This window comes from Siniperca chuatsi, linkage group LG19 (genome assembly GCF_020085105.1).
Source record: "Siniperca chuatsi isolate FFG_IHB_CAS linkage group LG19, ASM2008510v1, whole genome shotgun sequence".
NCBI classification, from domain to species: Eukaryota; Metazoa; Chordata; class Actinopteri; order Centrarchiformes; family Sinipercidae; genus Siniperca; species Siniperca chuatsi.
The window spans coordinates 652,166-677,939 of NC_058060.1; the positions used below are offsets into that span (position 1 = coordinate 652,166).

The 25,774-nt window shown below is 42.9% G+C and overlaps 1 protein-coding gene across 1 annotated transcript in view; it reads right to left on the minus strand.

The window, feature by feature from the left end:
* Positions 1–25,774, minus strand: part of zcchc2 (zinc finger, CCHC domain containing 2) — a 30,150-nt gene extending 4,376 nt beyond the window's left edge. Inside the window, 12 exon segments of the mRNA XM_044176758.1 lie at positions 1,322–1,392; positions 1,788–1,855; positions 3,403–3,523; positions 3,793–3,853; positions 4,800–4,862; positions 8,052–8,155; positions 9,762–9,862; positions 13,414–13,485; positions 20,368–20,438; positions 20,894–21,014; positions 21,720–21,788; positions 24,720–25,774. Coding sequence (XP_044032693.1) covers positions 1,322–1,392; positions 1,788–1,855; positions 3,403–3,523; positions 3,793–3,853; positions 4,800–4,862; positions 8,052–8,155; positions 9,762–9,862; positions 13,414–13,485; positions 20,368–20,438; positions 20,894–21,014; positions 21,720–21,788; positions 24,720–25,514 — 1,717 coding nt within the window. The 5' untranslated portion in view covers positions 25,515–25,774.

A 25,774-nucleotide genomic window follows, 5' to 3' on the forward strand; every position in this document is an offset into this window, starting at 1 on the left:
AGTGAGTTAGACTACAGACAAGCCAGCAAACATCAGGTTACAGAGCATTCACATAATGTGAAAGTATATACCTGTTTATTTACGTTAAGCGGAGCTATGTGTGTATGTGCAGTATGAAGCTGTGTGGAACAGGGTCTGACATCATTTTAAAAAGATGAATGTTTTAAAGTCAGTTATTTGACATATCCAACAGACAAGGTTCTGGAAGAATATTGAAAAACATGCCTTTCAACCTGTGGATTTGTGATAGTAATGTAGAAACTATTTTATATTTGGTCTATGTGACGGTGTCTGTGTAAGAGGTATTTGATTAGATAAGCAAATCCACGTATGTAGATGAGGTACTTCATAACAGGAACTTTCCATAGCAGGGGTTTTCAAAGTCTGACACTCTTGGACCCCCTCTCAGATCTCATTATTATTATTATTATTATTATTATTATTATTAGTCTTACTTCTAATATACGTACTAATACTTCTCTAATCATGTCTAAGGAAAGTGCAGTTCCCATAATGCTTTGGGGGAAGTAAATAGGAGGTTTTATGTTATTTTTGTTTTTAAACAACTTGAGCTGTGTGGTTTAGTCTATTTTAGTTTCCATGTAGTCAGACTGTCCCATCAGAGCAGCCGAACCAGCAGTCAGCAGCTCCTGTCTGCAGTGGACCCGTGGACGGACAGACAGCTGTCTCTGGATCACTGTGAGACTGAAGGAAACTCTCAGGCAGGTTCTGCAGCGGCTTTCTTCTCTGGTGTCTAAGTGGATTTCTGGAGGTTTATTCTAAGGGTTTTAAAGTACGTTAACTGCCTCCATGAGCTGTGTCTCAGCCACTGCTGCTCCAACTACAGACCGTACTGATAAGAGGGCCAAATCAGCAGGTCAAACTACAATAACTAACTTCCTGTTGGTTTTAGAACAGCGCCATGCTCCCATCTCTTTTACCTCACACAGTATCTCTGACTCACATCTCTCTCTCCATCTCTCCAAATAATGGCCTTGTGAGCTTCACATTAAAGGTTATCCTGAGAGGCAGGATGCATCCAATATGAAGGCTCAGTCTTGAGGTTTGTAATGTTTGTTGTGTTGATGCAGCCAGTGACTAATCCTGCTTCTTGGAGGCAGAATCACCCGAACATTGTCTTAAACTGTTGAACATAATGTAGAGGATTCATGTTGACAGACGCTCAGAGGCTCAACCAGGAGGATTACCGTTTAATGTTATGTTTAACACTGCTATGGAAATTCTATTACAGGACACAGTTTCATGTAGTAATTCCATTACATCATCCAACTACCATCACAACGGCCATGCAAACACTCACCTTTCCTCTGAGGTGACAGAGCTGGTACCAACCTACCATTGGCTACAAAGGCAGCACCCTTCCCTTTGTCCCTGAAAAGAGACGGAGACGGGAGACAAGGGGGCAGAGTAACGTCAACAGAGAAACACAGTAACAAGGGATACAAACGTGGTAGTGATGAGTCGAGCCAGTGGCAGATTATAGACTGATAGGCCTTTGACAGAGCGCTGCAGTCCTGTAACATAAGCAGCTTTAATGCCAGTGACACTCCCCTCTCTCTCATGTCTATACACATCACAGACTTGGGAAAATGTTAAAAAATCCACTATTGGCATTTATGTAACTGTAACACACGGTGTATGCATGACTTCTGTCTTCCTAAGCAATGAAACATTGTTCTTCTTTTTATATGTTACTCAACAGTTTCACCCTCCAGCACTGACAGCTGCAAAGTTAGCATAACTGGGATTAGCCGTCGCTGACCCACCTGTCTGCGGGCAGGCCTCTGCTCTTCGTTTTAGTGGCTGGGTGGCTTCTCTTCTCAGTGTCCTGGTGCTGTGAGGAGGACAGTGAGTCAGAACAGCTTCACAACTTTCAACCAAACCCTTTAACAGTCACACGTTCAAAAGAGAATTCCTCTAGGATTCGGGTTATTCTTGCCACCATTATTGCATTTTCTTTGTGATGTCAATTGATTTTGTCAGTACCGCTGCGTAACGTGGTCCAAACCACAAGTCACGTTGTTAAAGTTACAGAACTACTACCATATAGTTACTACAGAGGAAAGCTACTCACAAATGTGAAGACGATGGTGAAACAACAAGTTTGAGCTATTAACATTACATTCAGTTATTTACAATATAATCGGATAACTAAAAGCTCCAGCATATTTTAAATCTCCTAGACTGGTGCACTAGTGTAAGGAGGGGCACTGTATCACTGTTCATGGGAGTTCCCATTATCAACAAGTGGTATTTTGCATTACACATATTGCTTAAGTTATGTTTATTCTATATGCTGTAAATTGCATGCAGCTTGTAAAAGGAGATGGTATACTTTTGTTAGCTGCATTTTGGAAATAACAACTGTCACTTTTTATATTCTTTGGAAAAATAATCATTTGCAAAACGCAGGAACTTTGAAAAAACGTGACGTTCATTTGTGGACTTTGTGACAAACAAAACCTCGAATAATTCCACTGGATACAATATTATTTGCTATAGTTATTGCTGTTACAAAAATGAACAAACAAAATCACGACATTTGGAACAAACACTTGTGGTGTAGCACCGCCCAGCAGCGCAGGGAGGCAGTGGCAATGTGCTAAGCCTCTACTGTGACAGTGACAGAGAGGGGATGTGCTTTGTCAGCAGAGGGCTGTCTCTCTCCCACTCACACATCTTGACCTCTATCGGTGAGATTAGCAGCGAGTGACACATCCGACCACGCACACACAGACTGCTGTCATCATACAGGCCTATAATGATTAACCAGTGTTCATGAAATGACTGTGTACTGTGCTGCTGAGCTTTACAGTTGAGTTAATCATTAGAGCCGCTCTGCTAAAAACCAGCCAACAGACCCACAAACAATCATCACCTACAAATCACCAGATGTTTTAAAGTACTGAGCTTGTTCCTTTTTTATTGCTATTTTTATTTGTGCATGCAACAGTTTCTCAGCTCCTGTTGACAGTATTCCTCCTCCTACGTTTGTGCCAGAGCTTAGAGAACACCTGGACCGGAGACACCATGACCAACATCTCCCAGCTGTCATCTGCAGTGATTTTTGCCTTCAATTTGAAAACCAGTTGCCACTAACACTGTTTGAAGAATATGTTTTCACACAAATGTGTTTAAAAAATGTACAACACGATGTAAGCAATGCCTAGTACAATGATTATTTTCCAGCTTATTAATGTCAATGGCCTGGTACTGGAAATGATACATCTGAAGGACAGCAAATGTCCAGACATTTTGACACGGATTATTATGACAAGAGTTTGTGTAAATGAAATGATCTGCCATGTATTTCAGAGGTATGTAGAAGTACTGCGGCTACAGCATCCGGCTGCACAGCCCCGTTCAGACATCAACCCTCACCTGTTCAGCCTCCTGGCTGCTCCTCAGTGTGCAGCTCTTCCTCCTCTCTGCTGAACCATTGAGCTCTGCAGTGTGGCCCCCCCTCCAACTATCCCCCTGGGAGCCCTTGGCACTAGAGAGACTGGTGGAGAACAGAAGAATATAAGTGTGTCAGACCATTAAACATGTAGTCTCAGCATGTTTCACTGCTATTACTGAACTTCTGTTGTTCTCTCTTAAAGCTGTAATCAATATCTTTTCATACTTTCATTCAACTCTATGTAACAAGTCCTGTTGGGGATGGAAGTAAACACTCACATTAGCTATTGTTTTCTAGAGTATAACATAGTAGTATTCCAGTCCTACTTTCATCGTGGGGATGAACACATTTCAGAGGCACAGTCTACTTACCCTTGACATGGACTCTTGGTCCCGTGCTTTTTCTTGTGTCCCTGAACATACAACTCTAAATCTGAGAGAAAAATCAACAAAACACCATTACACCTACTGTTAATGACTATTCATCAAGGCTTTTTAGATGATTCCCGCTGTGACAAGATAGAAGAACATATCAGCATCATTTTCTCGCTTAAAAAGTGCATGCTGTTGTTGCTAAACCCGTACTAGAACCCAAAGCCCAAAGAAACTGTTCAAGTCAGACACTGATGTATCATATTTTGATAATATAGAAATATATATTACATTGAACTACAAAGAATAAAGATATCCTTTCAAATTGAGTCAAAGATGTCATCTTATTATTCCTATTATTTCTACTGTCAACAGAAAAAGACAAATATATAAAGTAGGAAAGAACAACTTGAATTGAACTTAAAGTCGTAATGCTATAGCTGCTGCCAGAGCACCTTTAATCTGAAAGAGGGAAACAGTTAATCAATAAAGTACAGTGTTGACATTTTTCCACCATACGTCTGCATGTAAAGCACAGCTGAAACGACCTCTAGCTACACAGTAGTACAGAACATGACACACACAGTAAGAATTTGCTGTTACACGCAGCCCTGTGCATATTCAAAGAAATCAGTGTGGTTTTTCTCTCGCACAAAGATTAAAGGGAGGCGCTTGTTTAAAGCAGTATAACATGAATCTAATACACACAAGATCTTCTAGCATTACCAATTCTGAAGCCAGTATGAGGCAGGCCAGGGCTGTGGTTACTGCTGCTCAAGCTGAACTCAGCGCTGCGCAGGATCAGGCAAAAATAAATGCCTGTTAGCTTTTCGTGTTTACTGCGCAGCTGCAGCTACGAGTGCAGCCCTGGTTAGTGGGCCTCACTCGCTGATTATACATGCTCCTGTGCATTTCTTCTGTCCTCCTGGCTGCGCTCTGCCCTGACTCTGCACAGAGGAAAAAACACCACTGTGGGAGATGAGCTGGATCATTTCACTTGGTCTCACCTTCCTCCTGACTGGAGGCATCAGAACAGTCTCCTTGGTACGCCTTACCCAGCTGGCAGTTGCCTAGAAAGAAAAAGACAACTTTGTTTCTGACATTAGTAATCACATTTTGGACAAGGCTCAGTGAACTGTGTTTCTATTTGTGGCTTAGTGCCTGCTTCTTCGACGTCTGGTTGGACATCTACAGGCATGCTTACTTTGGATTAGGACTCTGTCGTAACATCCAGTTTGTGTTTGGGGATGAACAGTGAATAATGATGGACCGTGTCTGTTGGCCCTCTAATTAGTCTTGTTAAATTCTGATAAATAATAAGTCTTGTGTGCTGGAAGTCGAGAAAAATATACTATATAATATATAATACTTACTTCATTACTTGACTAAATGTGATAAACAGAAGTTGAACTTTTTACCATGTGGTTTTGAATTCAACTGAAACTTCAGTAATTACTCTGATCTACTTTACTTCAGGATCGTCATCAGGAACATATAGTATATAATGAATATTAGGTCTGCTTTTGTAGTTGATGTTACACTTGTATTTTATGTGTGGCAAAAATGCAAATAAAACCCTCCAGTGTAGACACAAATGCATGTCAACAGCTATAGGTATTACGGAAACACAGCTCTGCAGACAACTGTTTAACACCCCAAACTGTTGGCTGACAGTTCTCTTCATTTAGTCACCAAAAAACTGATTTCCCTCCATATTTAATGGAACTGAAAAAAGCACAGCTCCATGTTCTCTGTGCTGTCCAGGTGTGTCTGGTGTTGTTGTGCAGCTAATAAGTCACTGTATCATGTATGATTATAGAAAGAAGTGCTCTTTTATGAATGACATGGTGCCAGGCCACAGCCGTGTGTTTCATGGTCATGTCTGGCCCGTGACCTAATAACACTGTGTTCTGCCTTTGACCAACTGTGGCTGTGAAAATCATCTCTAACAATTAACCATCTAATAAGACGGTGTCGTCCCTCATTCGTCCAGGAGTGTTCTATCGTAGAAAAGGTTTCAGTCGTAGTCATCTGGACGCTGTTTTCAGAATCAAGACGTTTCGCCTCCAATCCGATATTGAGAATGACTTCCGGATGGGAGCCGAAACGTCTTGATTCTGAAAACAGTGTCCAGATGACTACGACTGAAACCTTTTCTACGATTAACCATCTAATGTTTTAATGGTTAAAGAAAACAGTTTCTAAATCGAAAATCTATCGAAAAGAGCTTCGAAATCAAAAGCAGGATCGGCGATTCTCCCAGTGTTTACTTTCTCTCCACCCCCGCCTACTGTCCGAAAAACAAAAACAACACTTCAAAGACGACGCAGCGTAGCTTAGCGGTGGCCTGCAGCAGCACTCTGAGACAGCATGGCCACTGCCGGAGTCGGAGATGACGGAGAAACAACAGAAGTGGAAAATCCTGCTGCTGCCCTGAAGTCCCTTTGTGAGTTCTGTCTGTCAACAACGAACACGACGTTGTTAGAAGAACTCCGGTTTGTAGGCCATGCTACCCGCGGGCACCTTACGCCACCTCAGGCAACACACTAAAAGAACGTCCCTGACACAGGCAGCTCTGAAGAGTTAGCCACCAGGATCCAGTGGACTCCATTTTGTGTGTAACAGTTTGCTCCCAGCCGACTGGTGAAATAAGTTATTGTTATTACATTTTAAATAAATGATTTCAATTTCTTCTTAAAGAAGACAGCTGTCAGGGCATGAAACCGATGATCTGTTGATCTTCACAAAGACTTTATTGATGATACATATGTCTGATTTCAGTGAATATATATTGTTGAACTGATTAATGAAAGATTCTCCTAGATGTACGATTCTTTAGAGTACAGCTGCACACTTGTTTTCTCCTGCGAAGCCTCTGAGCTGCAGGTCAAAGTCCCTCTCAGGATGACAGGCAGAATGGACGGGATGGAGGAGAGCCCATGCTCATTGTGTCGTCCCAGTCAACATGTGTGTGAAATCCAAAGTGTGACCTATTCAGCGTCCGAGCGGTCTCCCCTTCTGCTCCTGAGTCATGGTGTTGAATAACGGCCAAAAAGGGGGTTTTCAGGACATGATGATGTCACAGTGAAGTTGACCTTTGACCTCTTGGGTAAAAAATGTCATCACTTCATCGTTGTATCCCATTAAACATTGGTGTGAAATTTTGTCATAATTACTGTATCGATTCTTGAGTTATGGCCAAACGTGTGTTTTGTGAGTCACAGTGACCTTGACCTTTGACCACCAAATACTAATCAGGTCATCCTCAAGTCCAAGAAATTCCTTCCAGGCACTCCTGAGATATCACGTTCAGGAGAAGGGGACGGACGGACAAGCCGCAAACATAACGCCTCCGGCCCCGGCTACACGTCAGGCCGGCACACACGGTACTTCCCAAGCACCAGGGCCCCCTTCAGCTCATGTAGTACCTGTCTCCCTTTTGGGGACAGAAAACCCCAAAAGAAGAGAGGATTCAATAGATGGTAATGTAATGTGACATGTGTTTGGGTTACAACTTTGATAAGTTTGCCTTTGTTTTACAGACATGTCTAATAAGGATGCTTTGACCTTGTCTGAAGCTGAGCGTTTGTGAAACCCTGATAAATTAAGGTTGATCGGTCAGCCGTCGTGCTCCTTCAGCCGTCCCCCGTCCCAACACGGCGGCCAGACATGGCTTATCCGGACATCGGGACGCATCTGAATCACCAGGTAGCGTTAGGCTAAGTGTCGCCTGGAAATAACCAAGCAGTTAATGACTGAGGGTTAGCTGGAGAGGGTCACTGCTGCAGCTATGCTGTAGCCTGTGACTGTAGCAGCAGGGCCTAACTGTCACCAGCATCACTTTGCTATTTACCACACAGAGAGCTTATCTTCACGTATCTTATGGACCTCAAATCTCCCCGTGAAAGCTTTGGTTGTTAGTACGCTTGTTTCACTGTGGTTCCTCATGTTAATGTATGGTGAAGCGCTATTCTGTCCCCCAAAAGTGCCGGTCTGATGTATCGCCGGCGCGGAGCCATACAAAATGGATCAAAGAAACACAGTGCTTGCTCACCGTGCTCTAGAAGAAGAGAACCGTGAGTGCATTTAGAAACAGAGGCCGTGAGTACACAGTATCCTTGTGAGGAGGTCAGATCGGTTGAGACTTCTACAGAAGACAACAGAACTGCTTAAATGTTACTCATTCCAGGGGCTGACTTCAAGAAAAACCGCTAAACATACAGGAGAAAGGAACACATGTTTTAAGGGGAGAAACTCACATCTGCAGCAAGTAGGTTTTGTAGAATAGCTGGAGTCACAATTGAAGAAGCTGCAGACCTTTCTGGTCTGTCTGAAGACTGGAGGGGCAGACAGGAACCTTTCCCTAAAGGTGGACAGAGGACAGGGGAAACCTGGCTGTTAGGGCTTTTCTCTCAGGCGAACGAAGACATGAGGCAGCAGAATAACTACAATGCATTTGTGGTAGGCATATTTCAATCCTACACTCATTTATGTATCACTACCATCCAAGCATTTTCTCAAAATATTATCTTAAGTTCCTATTGCTTGTCACTTGGGAAACAGCAAAGGCTAGACAATGAATCAGTCATTTTTAGGATTGGTATGACTGGCTCTTTTCCCTTCCACACAAGTTCTCAAAGCAAGGGTCTGACTGGAATGTGCCAATCTGAGACTCAGCTAAATTTGAGGGCAAAATTCTCTCGTTTAAATATATTTGTTTCTGTATCTGTAAGAAGGCAGACATCCTAGGAGAATTATATTATAACGAGCCACAGTTTCATACTTGTGTTTTTCACAGTATTGTGCTTTGTGTGGCTCCGATCAAACCATAGCACAGCAGTCCTGAACATGCGAACAGACTCACGCAATGTTGCTATTTTTGATTGATTTATTTCTCCTTTATTGATGCAGGGGCACCTGGTGATTTATGAGGACCTTAATTAAGATTGTTTGATTGTTTTTCACTGAAAGATGTGTGTCCTTTCTGGGAAGCAACAGAAATATTTGTTTCTTAACAAAATTCTAAGAGTTTTAAGCATATTTTGATGAATATCGTGGATCGCGATGACTCTGGCGGGGATAACCGCGGCATGAAATTTTCATCTCGTCCCATAGACGCAGTTTTCTTCTCATCCAGTGTTTTCTTGGCATTGCTGCTATTCATAAACTGCCTACCAAAATAGAATATTAGCATGAATAACACTCACTGGCTGCAGATCTTCTTCAATCACAATAAGTCATGTTGTGTGACAACCAATAGGTCATTCACACCAAACATGCTGTAACTGCAGTGGCTTTAACTTGTACAAATGCCATTCGAATTCTACTGACGGCTTCAAGATGGCACAAAGCGCAGGTCTCGGTTCTCTTCGACCAGATTTCTTACATACAGACGTTACAAATGACCGTGTAAAGGAAGGTTTCCGGGTGAAAGGAGACAGAACTCAGAATAACAAAGTGAAATGACCACCGTCGAGTCTGCGGTTTGACCTCGGTCAAGGCTGCAGTGCAATGTTTTCATGTGATCCTCATGTGGCGAGAACGCCAGAGAACACGGAACAACAGCACAGAGTCCGCACAGGTCCATCACGATTCGCTGATGGAACCAATATTAGATTTAGCTCTTGTTTAACGTGGAAGGGTGACCGCTGAATCTCACTGAAGGAGATCAATGGGTAAATGCAGGAATGACCCCCCCCCCAAACTTCACTGCCCCATCTCAGTCAGTCAGCCAGTTCAAAAAGAAATGTTTGCACAGTTCCATTCTTGTTTATTAAAATAAATAATGATCACAATTCATTATAAATAACCCTCAAATGTATTCAGGTCATTTTTAAAGCCAGATCCATCATAATAAAGATGAATTGATTCTAAATATTAGTATACTGATCAGTAATGGAACATTACTGTGGTATTATATCCCCATTATTTGACACCTAAGGTGTATATCTGGGTTAAATGTACAGTACCTGAGGCTCTTCTCCACCTCCCGGCTCTCTTTCTGGTCCCCCTGGTTCAGAAGCCTCAGGATGTTCTTCTCAAAAGACTCAGTGCACTGATTCTTAGGAAGCTGCAGAGAGAGACGGGAGGTAAGCAGGCAGCATACAGTGACAAACGGGTCTGCACAAACAAAGCTCTCATCCTCGTTACAGAAGGACGCTAGAGCTGAAGTAAGGTGTGTGTAAACTTGTCAAATCTGGTATCAAATGCAGTTCAGCTTCCGTGGCCTTGACTGAAGCTTTAGCCAAAGAATCGGTCTGCATATCTAGCCTTAACCTGAGAAACCGGCTTCTAGACTTGAGCCGATCACTCCATAATCGGACTTTGTAAAATCCCTTGTACGCCGTACCTCAAATTGCTGGAGGTGATGAATAAAAACAAATCTTTCCACTCGTGTGGCTGGATTATCCAAACCATTACTGAAACAAAAAAAGGCTGTATAGAGAAAGCGTACTGTACCTCGATCACTGCACTGCAGACGGAGGAACCCTCAAGAATTTACCACCTCACATAACACAGACCTGACCATAAAGTGAACTGGGATCTAGCTAGACTCAACATTTCTGCCTGCATTAATACATTTGGTACATTTTTTACACAAGATTCTAATCAAAAGAGCTACAGGAGATGACTTACGAACACGGCCAGTGCAAAGAACGTCTGCATGCCAACAAGTCTGGAAGATCAATGAAGACAGCATGGCTACAGCTATGTAACTATCCCAACGTGTTAAATAAGTTATTATGAAAGTCAGTTTTATTGGAGTTCATTTTTATTTCACAATAGAAGTTTTTATTTCAAAATGCTCTTTTTCAAAACTCTTTTATTTCATAATGGCATATTTCATGAGAGCGGTGTAGTCAGTCCCTCAATCACATGCCCCCTGCCTCTTAAGCTAGCAAGCTCAGAGCTTTCCTTAAGCGCTGGCTGCCGGCCAAACAGCCCACTACTCATTTAAGTCCAGCCGGACTACTCCTTTATTATATACATTTGATTCTAATAAAATCGTTTTGATAACGAGTTGCGATTCCCTGTGTGTCTACATTACACACACGACCACTAGCCTCCGCTTCAAAACAATGCAAGCATGATGACAGAGGAACAAGCCTGTCTGTGTGTATCAGCCCCGCCCCCACATGCTCTACATGAATGTGTGTGTGTGTGTGTGTGTGCGCGCTCGCTCAGCTGAGAGGTTGTGTCCCGCTGAGCAGAGAGCGGAGAGTCGTCTTCAGTGTTTGACAAATATTAGCAAAATAATTGATGACAAAACACATTAAGGATTGCATTAATAGCACAGACAGGGGACATGCTCCGTCCATTAGACGGCTCCGGTGGCAGCAGCCTGACCATTGCACAGTACGCATTAAAGGTCCACGGGGAGCGCTGCATTTTCCACATACACCACACAGACGTTTATGGCCTTAATGAATGAACAAATTAATAAATGATCTTTATTTACATTGTGCCTTTTACAGCAGAGCCATCTCTAAGATGCATTGCAAACGCACACTAAAACAGGCAATGCTGTCAAAGTAACAGGCCTATATTATAAGAGGAAAATGCCTCACTGTAATTTTAGTTTAAAATGTCCTAAAATACTTTTGTATTTTTTGCCATTGACCATTTATGCAAACTAATGTCAGATGCCCCAAATCATGTTAATAAAATATGATCTAATGGAACTTCCTGCAATAATATATATGATTAAGTACATATGTTTTTCCACATCATACATTGATGGTATGATCATGGTGTCCATTTTTAAATTGTTCCTGTCATTGAGTAATTTTCTCCTGCTTTGCGTGTAACTAAGTCAATGTTCATTCTTAAATGACACATACTTACTGCCCACAGGTGTGGAGAAGAAAAGGGAGAGGGAAGATGCCACCCAAAAGGAAGCTAGGGTGTAGTGGACATCAACAGGCTCTGACAGGCTGGGCAAACTCATTAAAATATGCAATACTTCATATCCGATCAGTGCATATGATGGAATAGTGGCATTAGAATGTGCCAGAGGCCACCGAATTTGGGCTTTTACGGGCAAAATGTTTCTCCGGGGGAGCACGCCCTGGACACCCCTAGCTGGCTACTTTCCCCCGCTGGCGGGCTACTCCATATCCTTGTGGAAAGCCCTGCGAGCTCAACAACTGCCACCAATTGCCAGTTAGCAACATCTAATTTATTTAGCTTAACAATGCTGCTCATGCCTACCTACCTAGTTAGATAACTAGCTAGATGAGGTTGTAAACTTTGTTTATTATTACTTAGTTTATTGGCAGCTAATGTTAGCTGGTTAATTCAGAGTGCAGGAGTCTTTCTCTGTATTTGCTCAAGCCAACAGGAGCCAGCTAACACTGCTACCACTGTCTCTTCACTTTGATGCTGAGTAATGAACCAAGCTCACAAGCTGGCCTAGCCACTCAGCAGGCTAGGTAGGTAGCATGAGCAGCCTTGTTCAGAATCAGAAATCAGAATCAGAAATACTTTATTGATCCCCGTAGGGAAACTCTTTAGCTACAGCAACAGGCAGCATGCGGGCTGGCGCATGCGCACTTTTGTGAAAGTATCAGACTTTTTCTACACCACTCTTTATAGCAGTGTGAGACATCTTGTCTCAAAGGAAGGGCTCGTCCGGGATTTGTTGAGCTAAAGAGGTTTAGTGCCTTTGTTTGTGTACTGTGTGTATTTATAGCATGTAGTTTGTTGATTCAGAATTGCGGTGTGTCTACACAGGAGGCGTCTCAGGCAGCCACGGTTTTCAGTCATCTGTCTCACACGCTTCTGACTGAACATGTTCGCTTCTATTTCAATCAATCCAGCTGTCTACACAGGCCACACAACGGCTCGCACTCGCAATATATACGTGTGTAAACGCACCCCAAAGCGTAAAAACGGAAGTCTATTTTCTTCCGTTTTTACGGGTGTAGCTACAGTGACTGCGTTGGGCTCCGAGCGCTGCCAAAACGCAGGCGACTCCCACTCAATACTGTGCCTGAACGCATCCTGTGTCGACAAAGATGGAGGACTGAAGCTGCTGCTGCTCTGCTAACATGCTGCTCACGCCTCCTGTGTAGACACGGTGTTACTCTGACATTGTTGTTGCTCCAGCTACTGGCTAAATTTGGTAGCAGTTGGTGCGAGCTTCAGAGAGGAAGGTGGCTCAGAGGTGAGAGGGTGCTGACAACACCACCGTCAGGAAAAGTGACATGAAATACAAAGTGTCGTTATGAAAAGTGTCACTATTAAAAATGGCATTATGAAATAAAAATCAGACTTTTGAAAAACATTCTGAAATAAAAATGTTTACAATTAAATAAAAATATATCTTTAAAGTCTAATGAGTTGTTTTAATTACTTCAATTATTTCACAAACTGTAGGTTTATTTATATATTTTACACAATTTATTCAAAGGATTATTTATGTCCTGTTTATTTATGCCATATTTAACACTTGCATATGTAACACAATGGCAGCATGAATCCTGACTTTACGTCCTAGTTAAGAGTGGTGTGGTGTGGTCGCCAGTGAGCTGTTCTTCTCTGTGTGACTGGCTGGAGGACCTATACCTTATCAGTGCACTGCATGGGGCAAAAATCAATAACTTCAACAAAAGTGGGTACCTTGAGAAGGAAATTCTCCAGTTCGAGATGGGTTTTGGTCACAATACTGGAAGACGAGTCTGACCACTTCACCTGAAACACAAGAGAGGACATTCTCCATCAAGACACAGACTTCAGAGAGAAATCTGCAACGTCAAAAAGGAAATGGGGCTATGCAGTCCTTCACGGTAAAATGTGACCGTAAACACACACACAGCCAAGTGCACACCCAAGAATACACCATACTGGTTTGAGTGATCCATTTATGGTGATTAGTTATTGAAGGTACAGACATATAAGACAACTGACATACACAAGTCATACAACACCACCACCAAAATAATAATGAAAAACACAATTACTGCCCCGCAGCTGTATGCCTCCTCCAACCAGTCAAGTTGCAGTTTACATCCATGTCTGTCCAGACTCATAATATATGAAGGAATTGAATAAAAAGGTGTAAAGTTGGCTAAATGGAAATTGAGATGGAGGAAAGACCCCCTTTCCACCTTGCATTAAAATGATCCAGATTGTATCTAGATATGATTTGACGCTGATTATATTTCCACCTGGTATTCATGTGCGGCTCCAGCGTCCACACTGAGATCCGATCGCTCCGTCAGCTCAAACAACCGAACGCCACATCCTCTTCTCGTTTGCGCAGGTCCAAGAAATGGTCTTCACCCATAGACTGTAGAATAACTTTCTGAACCGTCTGTGAGCTGGCTTCCACTGTGATTTATTGTCCTCTCCATTCAGCGATGTAATAGCTCTGCTGGAAAGTGAATCTTAAGTTCTGGCATCGTTTCCTTGCGCTACCGTTTTCATAATGTGTACTCCTTTCTGTTATTTTAGTAGTTTATATTGAGTTTAACTCAACAGTGCGTGAGTCAACATTCACAAACAGATGTGTTCAGTTCACCGTTCACCGAAAACATGAGTGCGTTCAATGTACGGCACACTTGAAGCGCGTTCATGCACATTAACACTGCCTGTATGCACATCAAACTTTTGACTTGGAAGACTGCGACCGGTATGTATTCCCGCCCAGTAGTTGTATGTGGATTGACAACGCATTTGCATTTACACTTCAATGTGGTCAAAAGGCCTCCCTGACCACCTCCCATCACCCAAAACGCATTTTAATGCCAGGTGTAAAGGGGGGCATTCTATCTGACTACAGATAGTGGAACTTAGTGGGAAAAAAACACAAGTATAACTACATAACTATAATTACATCTGTAGTGTGGTGTTCACCAGAGCACCCGCAACTACTCCCCTTCCGCTATGTAGCCAAGATGGCGACCACGGAGGGTGAGAAGGGTCCGCACTTTTTGACTGTTATGCAGTGCAGTGTCAGTGTGAACGCACTTATGCACTCAAAATAGCAAGTATAAGTATGGAAGAACGCAAATTGAGACAGAAATAGACTACAGAGGAAAATATCAATAATTTTGAGTTGCAATCCTAACTTGGAAAATATGGGTAACACAGACATGAGGCCAAAGTGCTAACTGACAGTTGACAGTTCTCTCTTAAAGAAGCCTTTGTTCAAGAACAGGAAACAGCCAGTGTCAGACTGGCCTGCTCCACTTGAACTAAGTTGGTGATCAACACTGCCTGACCTGAACATCCCTATAGCAGTGTGAGCAGCAGGAAACAACTCTTTGGAGCCAGTCATGTACTTGATGGACACAAAAGGACCACAGTTAGCCAGTTACTCCTTCCCAGTAGTACCAGCAGCCTACTTTGGCTTTTAGGTGAGTGCAATGGCCAACTGGGGCAAAAGAAAATACTACAGCTTACTGCACATACTCAACCGCCCGAAAATGCATTGCGTCTCTTCAGACTGTAATGGCGGACTGCGAGGCAGACGGCTCCAGCACCACACTGTAGTATTCCTACAATTTCCGTATGCTACTTCATCACTACATTCACTTCGGAGAATCTGAGGCCAGAAATCAACTGTGTAGATTTCGATGATTGGCCGTTTTACGATAAATTGATGGCAAATCAAAAATGTGCTGCAACTAAGGGTGGGCGATATGGCCCTAATATAATATCACAATATTTCAGGGTAACGATATGACAAATCCTGAAAAATATCAACACATATATCTGTCTATTGAAAAAAATAAAAATATATATATATAATAATTGAAAGAATACATTACCCTATTTCTAGTAAATTATTTCTCATTTTAATTCTACTTAATCCTCCACCTTATTGTAGTGCGCACACACACACACACACACAGGCTTGCCCGCCCCTGTCTGTTTCTCTCTCCCTGTATGTGTTGACTTTCTTCATCAGCAGTATGTTCTCTACAGTCGCCCAAACACAACCTGTTTCCACGGCAGCAGCTGAGCCGCGTGGAGGAGGTTGTTGTTAATGACGACGCCTATCGAAACGATGGCATCGGCAGCAGCAGGCGCACTCACAAGCTTTTACTAAACAACGGCATGAGCAGGAGACTGTGTGTCTCTGCAGAGCATGTGCGGCTGTCAGCAGACAGCACAGGAGGGGTAGAGTCCACTACTTAACCGCCGTTAATATACCGACCAAGTAAAGTGGCTGTGGGAAACTCTGCTTGGTCTTTTGCAGCCAAACCACTTCCACTACTGAAGGCGCGCCCCTTTTTGGAACCAACTCCTCCACCGTGGAGCCGGTCGCAGTGTTGCTTTTGCTTTCAGCCATGCTTGTTGTTGCTCTGCATAACAGTATGACGTCATTCGTCAACAAGTCGGAATATTGCCATTATCATCTAATTTTTTGTATCATATTGAAAATGATACCGGTATTATCGTGAACAATATGATGTGGCACACCCCTAGAGTTGGGAAGCTCCACGAGCGCCCAGTCCCATTCACAGACCCCTCTCCCCCCACAGTCGCTCAGACCACTGCAGCCAACGCAGCAGATGCCTTCAGCACCATTTCTATACACTGGACTGTATTTGTTCTGTTTAGTTAAGCGCTGCTGTAGGTAAACTTTACAAGACAACGTAAAACCCTAAGATAGCACAAAGGCGTTCCATCCTCCTCCTCCTCCTCCTCCTCCTGGCTCTTTTCACTTGCAGTCACCTCCTCAGCCGAGTAGCCTCCTCTTCTGCTTCTCAGTAAAACATACTGACGGCAGCTGCTAACACTGCCCAGTCCATCTTTGATCTTAATAGTTATTTTACCATAATTCTTTATTCTGCTTTAAATCAAACATGAACCACAAACAATAGCCTTTACCGTTTTTTTCCTCCCTTTGTCTTTAATATGCCTTAAAATAATTCTGGAACATATTACATTGAGTGGAATAGCTGATGTTGACCCTAACCCTAAACCGGGTAGCTAGTAAAAATGAATGTGGTTTTTGCTTTTTGGTCAATTAAAAGACAGGGCATCGATATGACATTTATAAATTGATTTCATAACTAGAGCGATTCGATTCTGATTCACAAGGTCCCAATTCAATTTCCGATTCGATATTGATTCGGTTAGGGACATTTCAGTAACAATACCTGTTTTGCTTGGATATGAAAGAGATTCTCAGAGAACTAATGCTGTAAATTATACAAAGAACCCTCTAACCTGCTGCATTATTAAAAATATTCATGTTTACATTAAGAGTTGACCCTTTAAATCACCTATAACAGAGCTGAGATTTCCACTCAGACGCCCCAGTGTTTCCCCAACCATTATATTATATTATAAATAAATATATAGATATTAAGAAAAACAACTTGACTTTTAAAGGTTGAAATAATGTGCCTTAATCATATACAGTTCAAGTATTGCATTTCTAAATGTTGTGCTGTTATTTCCGCGTTAAAAGAAAAAAAGATAGATTGTTAGAAAGATTAGACAGATAGTTTGATGACTGCTCGCTCAGTCAGTCAGGTGCGCCCGGGAACCTGTATACCTGAACGGCAGATTTTCACTCGACTCACAAAACCTCCGTGATGCATGTAAGCTAGCGTAATATGTTGTAGAATTTTAGTGTTATTCACGCTTTAATACCGCGTGGTTATGTATCAACATTTATAGGCACTGTTTGTGAACTTCCTTCTCCTTACATTCGGCTACATGTGCTGTATTTAGCAACAAAGTCTGTAAAGGTAGCCAAAGTATTCCAGTATTGCACCCTTGGTACGCCTTCCGATCCGCGGAGCCCAACTCTGCACTCTGCAGCCGGAGAAAGCTTCTCCTGGAGAGGGGCAACTAACAGCACTTTCTGACCTGGGTGGTTTTCCCCCCACTTTTTAGCTACCTAGCTAAAGTCAATCTGCTTGTCATAGAAATAAAACCACGTGCAGCGTTTTTCTCTCTCACCACACAAGTGCTTCACTCCAGCACTTCTCTGCCAAAAAAAACAAAACGTTTATGGACACAAAAATCGATCTCTGATTTTATGAATCGATATCGGATAATTCAAATGAAGATCGATTTAAATCTGAAAATCGATTTTTTAAACCTAGCCGTTTTTAGTGAGCTTGGCATTGGCCCCCTTATCAAGCGACATAATTAGGCTACTGTAACAAGCGTCCCGTTTAACTACATCATAAGTAAGGTAGGTTCATTTTAGCTAGGTTAAATTCTACATCGTTATCATGAATTAGTCTCATGTTCCAAAACAAATCCAAAAGCAAAGTGTTTAATTACGTTGTGGTTATGACAAAATTAGCCTTGCTAAGATTATTTTAGCATAAAGAAAATGGAAGCATCAGGGGCTAACATTAATTACACAAGTAGTTGCATGACAGCACATCACTAAAAATATTACGCTGCCATTTCCATGGCAACACTGTAACTGATCTGGAGCAAAAACCAGTAGGCTACAATACTGATCCAAAATCATTCATTTTGTTGTTTTTTGATTTCAATTTGATGGCGGACAGAGAACACAAAACCAGAAACTGTCCGAGGGCGTACTGGAAGCCAGAGAAATCATGTCCGCTAGCAGAGTCCGAGAGGTACTTACACAGCTACTGGGCACCTTCTCTGGATAGTAGCAAAAGGTGGAGCAATATGCTACGCGCCAGCCGTGGAAACGTCAGCCCTACAGCATCAGCTGCTAAACGGCAGAGTTCTTTTAATAGTAGTCTGTAATTCAATTTCTACAAATAGCCCCAAAAGCATCAGCACCCGGAAACAGCTGGCCGCCGCTGCCCCGGAGATGCCATGTGACTGACGCGGCTGTAGGCTGCTGTAGGAACACTATGACTTCACGATACTGGACTCATACATGCTCTAGTATGGGAAAGATCCTTTTACAAGTCAGGAAAGTCACAGTGTCGTAGGTTTGTCGTCGTACCATTTAGTTTTGTGTGAAACCGCTCAGTGAACTACATCTCTTGCTCACGCAACATACGTCACCGACACCAACAGGCCGTAACGTTAGCTTACCTGATGAGTTTTATCCAGCGACTCCGGGTCCTTGTCTCAGCCGGGAAGCGAAAGAACGAGCAAGGCCCGCTGCTCGTGTGACTAAAGCCGGCACTTTATTAATGGACAGACATCGTACGGGATCAAAAAATTACAGTCAACTCTCACTGTTGACTACTGTACATATTTCTTCCGAAATAAGGGGGACAGCGGAAGGGGAGGGACTTCACCTCTCTATACAGGGGTGCGTTCAATCTGAAAAGGTTGTGCACCGTTTTGCTACGTGTCAGAGGTGTTACCCAATCAGCAGCGACGTGTATATAAACACAGCCGTATGTATGTGTTCAAGGTACCACCATTTCCGTTTAAAGAAAGGTTTTGTCAGGGCTCAGCGCGGCCCAGGTGCGGTAAGCCGGAGAGCTTTGTGACCGCAGTGTTTTCACTGTGTTTCACTGTTGTTTCTGAAATGATAAATGCCAACAACCATGGACTGAAGCAGAATATTTAACCCTATTTTGGAAATGATTACATCTATCTTTTTCCATACATTTTGACTTTACAACAGAGTTATTGGAGATGTTGATGTTACTCTTCGGCATCCTCCATCAGCTGTGCCGGTGAGTCGGTCACACGGCGCTACTAGCTCAAAAATACACGTGAAGCTCGTGGACGTAGTAGCTAAATCTGTTATGGAAAAAGGGTTTTTTCAGCAGATATCTTAGTTACAACAAGACTGAGCTAGCAAGGCAGTTTTGTGTTTCTATGTGTGGTATTTATTCTGTTTGGGAAACCCCACCATCTCCAGACAGCAGCAGCTCAAGTTGGCTGGCTGACTCAACGGGGACTAGGAGTCGTCTCTGTTGCTAGGTCGTTACTAAGGGTCGGTCTACTGGCTGGAGTGGTGAACTAGGTTTCATTACATAGGAGTCCACTGACGTGACTGATTGATTTCCAGTTATTAGTCAGACCCCATGTGTTTCCAGGAAAAAGGAGATAACACTAGCAAAAAGTTTTTTTATTTTGAGAGCAAATATGAATACATTTTGATTATATCTTTTATCGTGTTGGTAACGTAGTGTAATCGCAATATTACACTCGAGGGTGAGCTTTAACGTCATTATTGGCACTTCAGTGCTCACTGTCATACCAATAATGATGTTAAAACACACCCTCGAGTGTAATATTGCTTAAGTTGGCACTTTGGCTGAGGAGCTCAGCTTATGTTGTAATGGTCAGCAGGTTAAACGGGTAGTCCCAGAGCCCTACCAGTAATGTTACAAGTGGAATATGGAATAACAAGTAAAGTAGCTGATATCGGGCTCCATGGAAATAACGTTAACACCTAACATTACATCCAATATGTGATGGCTAGCGTTCACTAACTCAAAACAACTCAACCTTATCAGGCTAATTAATAGTCCCAAACTTGACATATTGTGTGGAGTAGGACTGGGTGTTGACAGTGCTGAATTTAAGATTACATAGACAGACACAGTATCGTGCTAAAAGAACAATTCCACCAGACATCTTAACCTGAAGCAGAGCAATGTGTGTGTGTGTGTGTGTGTGTGTGTGTGTGCATGCAGTGTAGCTACCTACCTCAAAGTTGTATTCCTTGTCTATCCTGGTCCGAGAGATGCCCCTGAGCACTATTCCCTCTATATGCACCGCTGCAATAACAGAGACCAGTGACAAACAGTTACGACTCCGCCTCTCCGACAAGAGTAATGCAGCTATTAGGACTTCACAAACACTTACTAGTGAAAGCCTATACAGTTATCAGGGTTATTATAGCACTTACTATTAATCAATGTACTTTCTGTGTGTCCAGACAATTTACTGTTTAAAAAGTTATTAAAGGAAACATAGACCATAGAAAAGCACCAAAACCATTACAGGACCAAGTAAATACAAAAAAAAAATGTAATTAAAATAAAGAATTCCAGCTATGCTAACAAAAGTTCCTGCTTTATGGAGGAAGCCTGTCAGCTTTAGGTATTTGTCCCCTGCACAGTGTAAATCAAGCAGACTAATGAAATCCACAAATCAAAATGCTGCCCAGTTCCCTGCTGTACCTGCAGCAAATGAATGCTAATTATTATGTACCATAACTGTTTTCATTCACCTTCTCTTTGTGTTGCCCAGCGGCCGGAGCGTCGGCTCGGGTAAGGAGAGGGGGAGGTCGTACATTCCCCCAAACCCAGCGCTGGGGAAGGCAGGTAATCCGCTTTCTGGCCCGTCAGCTCCTGCAGACCAAAAACACTGAGTGACTTACTGGCTCATACGGGTTAATTATTCAGCATGACTATAATGTGTTTCACAGCTTTCATATGTAGCTGATCATAAAACACACGGGGCCAAAATGCATCATCCCATTATATTTGCAGAATCATACCAGCAGTGTCTAAGATGTTATGTTTAAGTTGAATTATTTGACGTTTCAATAACAAAGCCCCCGTTGGGTAAGTCAGTGCAAATATATAATGCCTGAGCACAGTGCAGCTGGATCATCCACGTCAGGAGCGGTCTGTTTGCTATCAGGGAGGTGGGAGGTCATTTTTAGGGATGGGATACTATTCCAATCTTATTCAGCTGTCCAAAAACTGTAATAACATTTAGTTCTGGTATACACGGGGACTAGGATTAAATAGCCCAAAGTAAACATTTTAACGTCTGATGAATTACAGTCTACACAATTATATATACATAACAGTGGCACTGTCAACAGCCATGCTACACCATGTAAACACAGCCTGTGGGACCTCAAACAAGGCAGCAGAAGCAGAACTGCCTAACAATCAGACATAATGGAAGCACAAAGAAACACCAGGAACCAACCATCCCCTCACTCCCTCTGGCTTTTACCACATTTGACAGTACAGCACTCTAAAAATGGCATGTTTGATTTTATTAAGAGCAGTGCATCTTCACCAGGCAAGGCCCTGACTCACAATGATGTCAACCTCATGGGTTCCTCTCGAACAGAGACCGCCTCGCAGAGCATCGTACCAACCGGATGTCTGTTCAAAGGTAGGATCAAAGTGATACATCAGCATTAAACAAACAGCTCTAGCACCAAAGCTGACATTTTCAGTTGGCACTTAACTATTTATCACCTATTTTACAATCACCTTTTCTGTGGCACTACAGATTTTGGTTATTCATAACAGATACTGGCGATACAAGAACAAAAACCTGCTAACTCTTGGACCTCCATGGACAATGGTTCAAGACTAGGGATGGGACGATAATACGATTTTATCACAGATCGGGACAAACAGCACTCAAGATTACGTTGATCGTGGTGAATTTCCATTGTCGGATCATCGGGAATATCCTCCCGAGTGACGTGGAAAGCCCAGTGGCAGGTGGCCCTTATTTTTGTTAAAGGATAATTCCTGTATTTCTTAAGTCAGGGTGAATTATATATACTGTCTGTACCGCTTGCCATCACAGCAGAGGAGTGAAACGTAGAGCCTGATGTTAAAAAATGCAGGAATTATCATGTAAGAAAGAACAGACTCACGCAATGTTGCTATTTTTGATTGATTTATTTCTCCTTTATTGATGCAGGGGCACCTGGTGATTTATGAGGACCTTAATTAAGATTGTTTGATTGTTTTTCACTGAAAGATGTGTGTCCTCTCTGGGAAGCAACAGAAATATTTGTTTCTTAACAAAATTCTAAGAGTTTTAAGCATATTTTGATGAATATCGTGGATCGCGATGACTCTGGCGGGGATAACCGCGGCATGAAATTTTCATCTCGTCCCATGCCTTTTCAAGACAGAGAGGGACGCAGAGAATGACTGATAAGAGCCAAAGATAGGATAAGTGCTTGAGTGATGAGGAATACTGTGTAGAAATGGACTCCCCCCCCCAGCAGCAACCACCACTGATGAATACTGAAGTCCCTTATGTAGTTTCCTCAAACGGCTACTAGATGCTAGATTCCAGAAAGCTCAGACATTACATTACTACAGTTCTTCAAATGTGTGTGCTGGTGGAAATTTTGTAATAGAGGTATGTTTGGAATTCTGTTTGCTTGATTGGCAGGTGTCTCCCGCTCAACCCTGGAGGTTGCCACTTGGTCTTCCCAGATTAGCTGCACCCAGGCTCCCCACTCTTTCGCCAAATTTGGATTATCTAGCTTCAGTAACTGACAAGCACTACACCCAGACTCCAGGGGGCTGGTACACAGAGAGGGTTTACAGAGTTATCTGGATATCATTGTAAAAGGCAGAAGCTCCTAAGATCTGGAGCACTGACTGGGGTAGAAAGATCTGATTTCCCAGTAAACCTGCTTTGTTAAAAAGGCAGCTTGCTCCCTAATTTCCCTCCTAAAATGCTACATCCATGTTAATCTACAATCTATGTTTTCCCCCTGCTGGTTTATAAGAGAGCCAAACGTGCGGCAGTAATTGTTTTCTTAGGGGTGGCAACAGGTAAACGGCGACAACATGACATCATTGTGTAACTAGGCTTGTACTTTAGTCGGCATATCCTTTCAGCAACACATGCTACTAAGGCTACGTGTCTCATTGAGAAACCCTGCTTTGCCCAACACTAACGCAACCAGCTAGCTGAAATGCAAGGCGAGAAAGGCGAAATCAATGCATGACTACTGCTATGTAAATATGATCCAGTTCTTTAGCAAATGCTCTGATGGTAAATTACAGATTAAGTGATGAAATGAGAAACAGCTGTGTGAAAAGTAGGCAACAGCTCAGTCTAGTAATTTAAGTTAGCATTAGCATTGGTGATGACCTTGTCTGTTAACATTATTACTATTAAAAGAAACTGAAAAGTAGCAGGTGCAAGTTTTCACTCCAATGCACCGTGCACCACACCACAAAATATATCTGATAGGGTTGGGCCGACGAATGATGCCATGGCCATCGGCCACTGAGCCCTCTACCATCGGAACGTCCTGCAGACACCAGTGTCACGTCGCACATGGTTAAAAAGCCACAAGTGAATCAGTACTTTATCAAACTCCTGCTGCAGCAGTTACAGCACAGAGCAGCTGGACAGGCAGCGCTTGGCGCGTCATGCATGTAGCTTCAATAGGGGCAGCGCCGAACAGCTGTTAGCGCGTTAATGACGGCCACCGTTCAGAGCATTTAGAAAGCCAACGGTAGTAGGGTTTCACGGTACACAGTGGTATGAAAATTGTCGGTTATCATACCATGTGCATTTGCTTATCTACGATATTGATGTCTACTGTATTAGGGTTATAAAAAATAAATAATCTAGAAAATATATATTTCAAGTTTATATCAAGTTCCATGTCTGTCAGGACATCATTTTTTGTGAAATTATAATAGTGTTTGTTCAACCAAAAAAACCTTTGTTTTTATTCCCTTAAGGGTCATTGTAACTGATAATAATAATAACAATAATAGTGTAATACCGTATACCGCGATACCTGAAACCGTGATATGTTCTGAGACTGTTATTGTACAAAGACAATCTCATAGGTCGCAACCCTAAAAGGAACATCCACAGCACAAACAAATAGGACGTTACATAACGGGACCAACGCAACCAGTCAGAGCAATCTCCATCCATCTGAGCATGGCTTTGGGACTGCTGGAAACCACTTGGCAAACTTTAGCTTCTGGCAGGTTTACTGGCTAAAGTTAGCTTATGTATGTTAACGAACGTTAACTCTGTTAGCATTAGCTGTCCTGCCACGGATGACCGCTCACCGTAGAAAAACTACATTTCCTGCTACAGTACTTTGCATAATGGGCCTATGTGTAATTTTAAATCACGTCCTATTATCTCATTAGCTATACGTGCATATTTTAATTAGCATAGCTAACTTATAACTTTAGCTAGCTATGCTAGAGACGTGAAGTCCCTCCTAAAGAACACAGGTTGAAGTTGAGCAAGTTTTGAGCTAGCTTAGCATTTAATGGCACAAAGGTTGGCTTATTGCTCATTACCGTGGTCTGGGCGTTTATTCTAAGCTGACTTTGACGTCTCTCCTCCTCTATGGTCAGTTCTATTTTGTCAAGCTGCCCTCGGACCATCTCCCGTTGGTGGAAATGGAAAGCTGGGTGTAGAGAGGCCATGGTAAAAAGCAGCGCCAACTGCTCCAGAGGTCCTGCCGCTGTTTCGTTAGTGGAGAAGCCGCAGGTCTGCTCTGCCCGCCCGTACACATTCCCGTCCTGACACGGTGGATGGAACGAGTGAGGGTCCCTGAATGGAGGAAGGGAGTAGTCATATTTTTTGTAGAATAAGGCCGGATCTACATGGCTCAGTATCCGAAAGAGTATTCCAGCACATTCCCTGCTGTCAGACCCAAGGAGGGACAGGCAGACTAGGAGTTTGGACCTAACCACTGGGTCAATCACGTCCGTCAACACTCCCAAATCGCTCGGACTATTTGCCCGAAACTCGAAGTCCCTTAAAACATGGTAATCTTTTCTAGCTAGATCCTCTAAGTAAGATCCCAGAAAGCGGAGCTCCAGGGGTTGGCACATATGTAGCAGCCCGCACATGAACTCGACTCGCCTAGCGGGGTTTAGATGGAGGCCGAACCACTCAAAAACAGTCTCCTTGTCCAGGTGGGATGGATACATATAAGGTCTGGGCGACTCGTCCAGTCTGTCGGACACCGAAGAGGGAGGTACAGCCCGGGGAATATGTTGGTGCTCCGACTGATCCAATGACTCGTCCTCGGCCGTTTCGTCGCCTCCTTCCTCGCCCGTTTTCATCGGTAGCTTCATTTTCAGCATTATCAGCGCTGCGAGAGAGGCTTCAACGTGGAAATAACGGACCAATATACATTATTGACAACTTACACGCGTTCGTAATGCTGAAAAGAGAGACGACCTGTCATTCGTTTCACAGTGTTTTTACTATTAGCTAATCATCTGACGCTGCGCTAGTGCCGTAGCTTTTCCCCGTAGTCTTCGTCTTCTTCTTCTTCTTCTTTGAGTTTTAATGGCGGTTGGCAAACCAGCTTGTAGGTGCATCACCGCCACCTACTGGACCG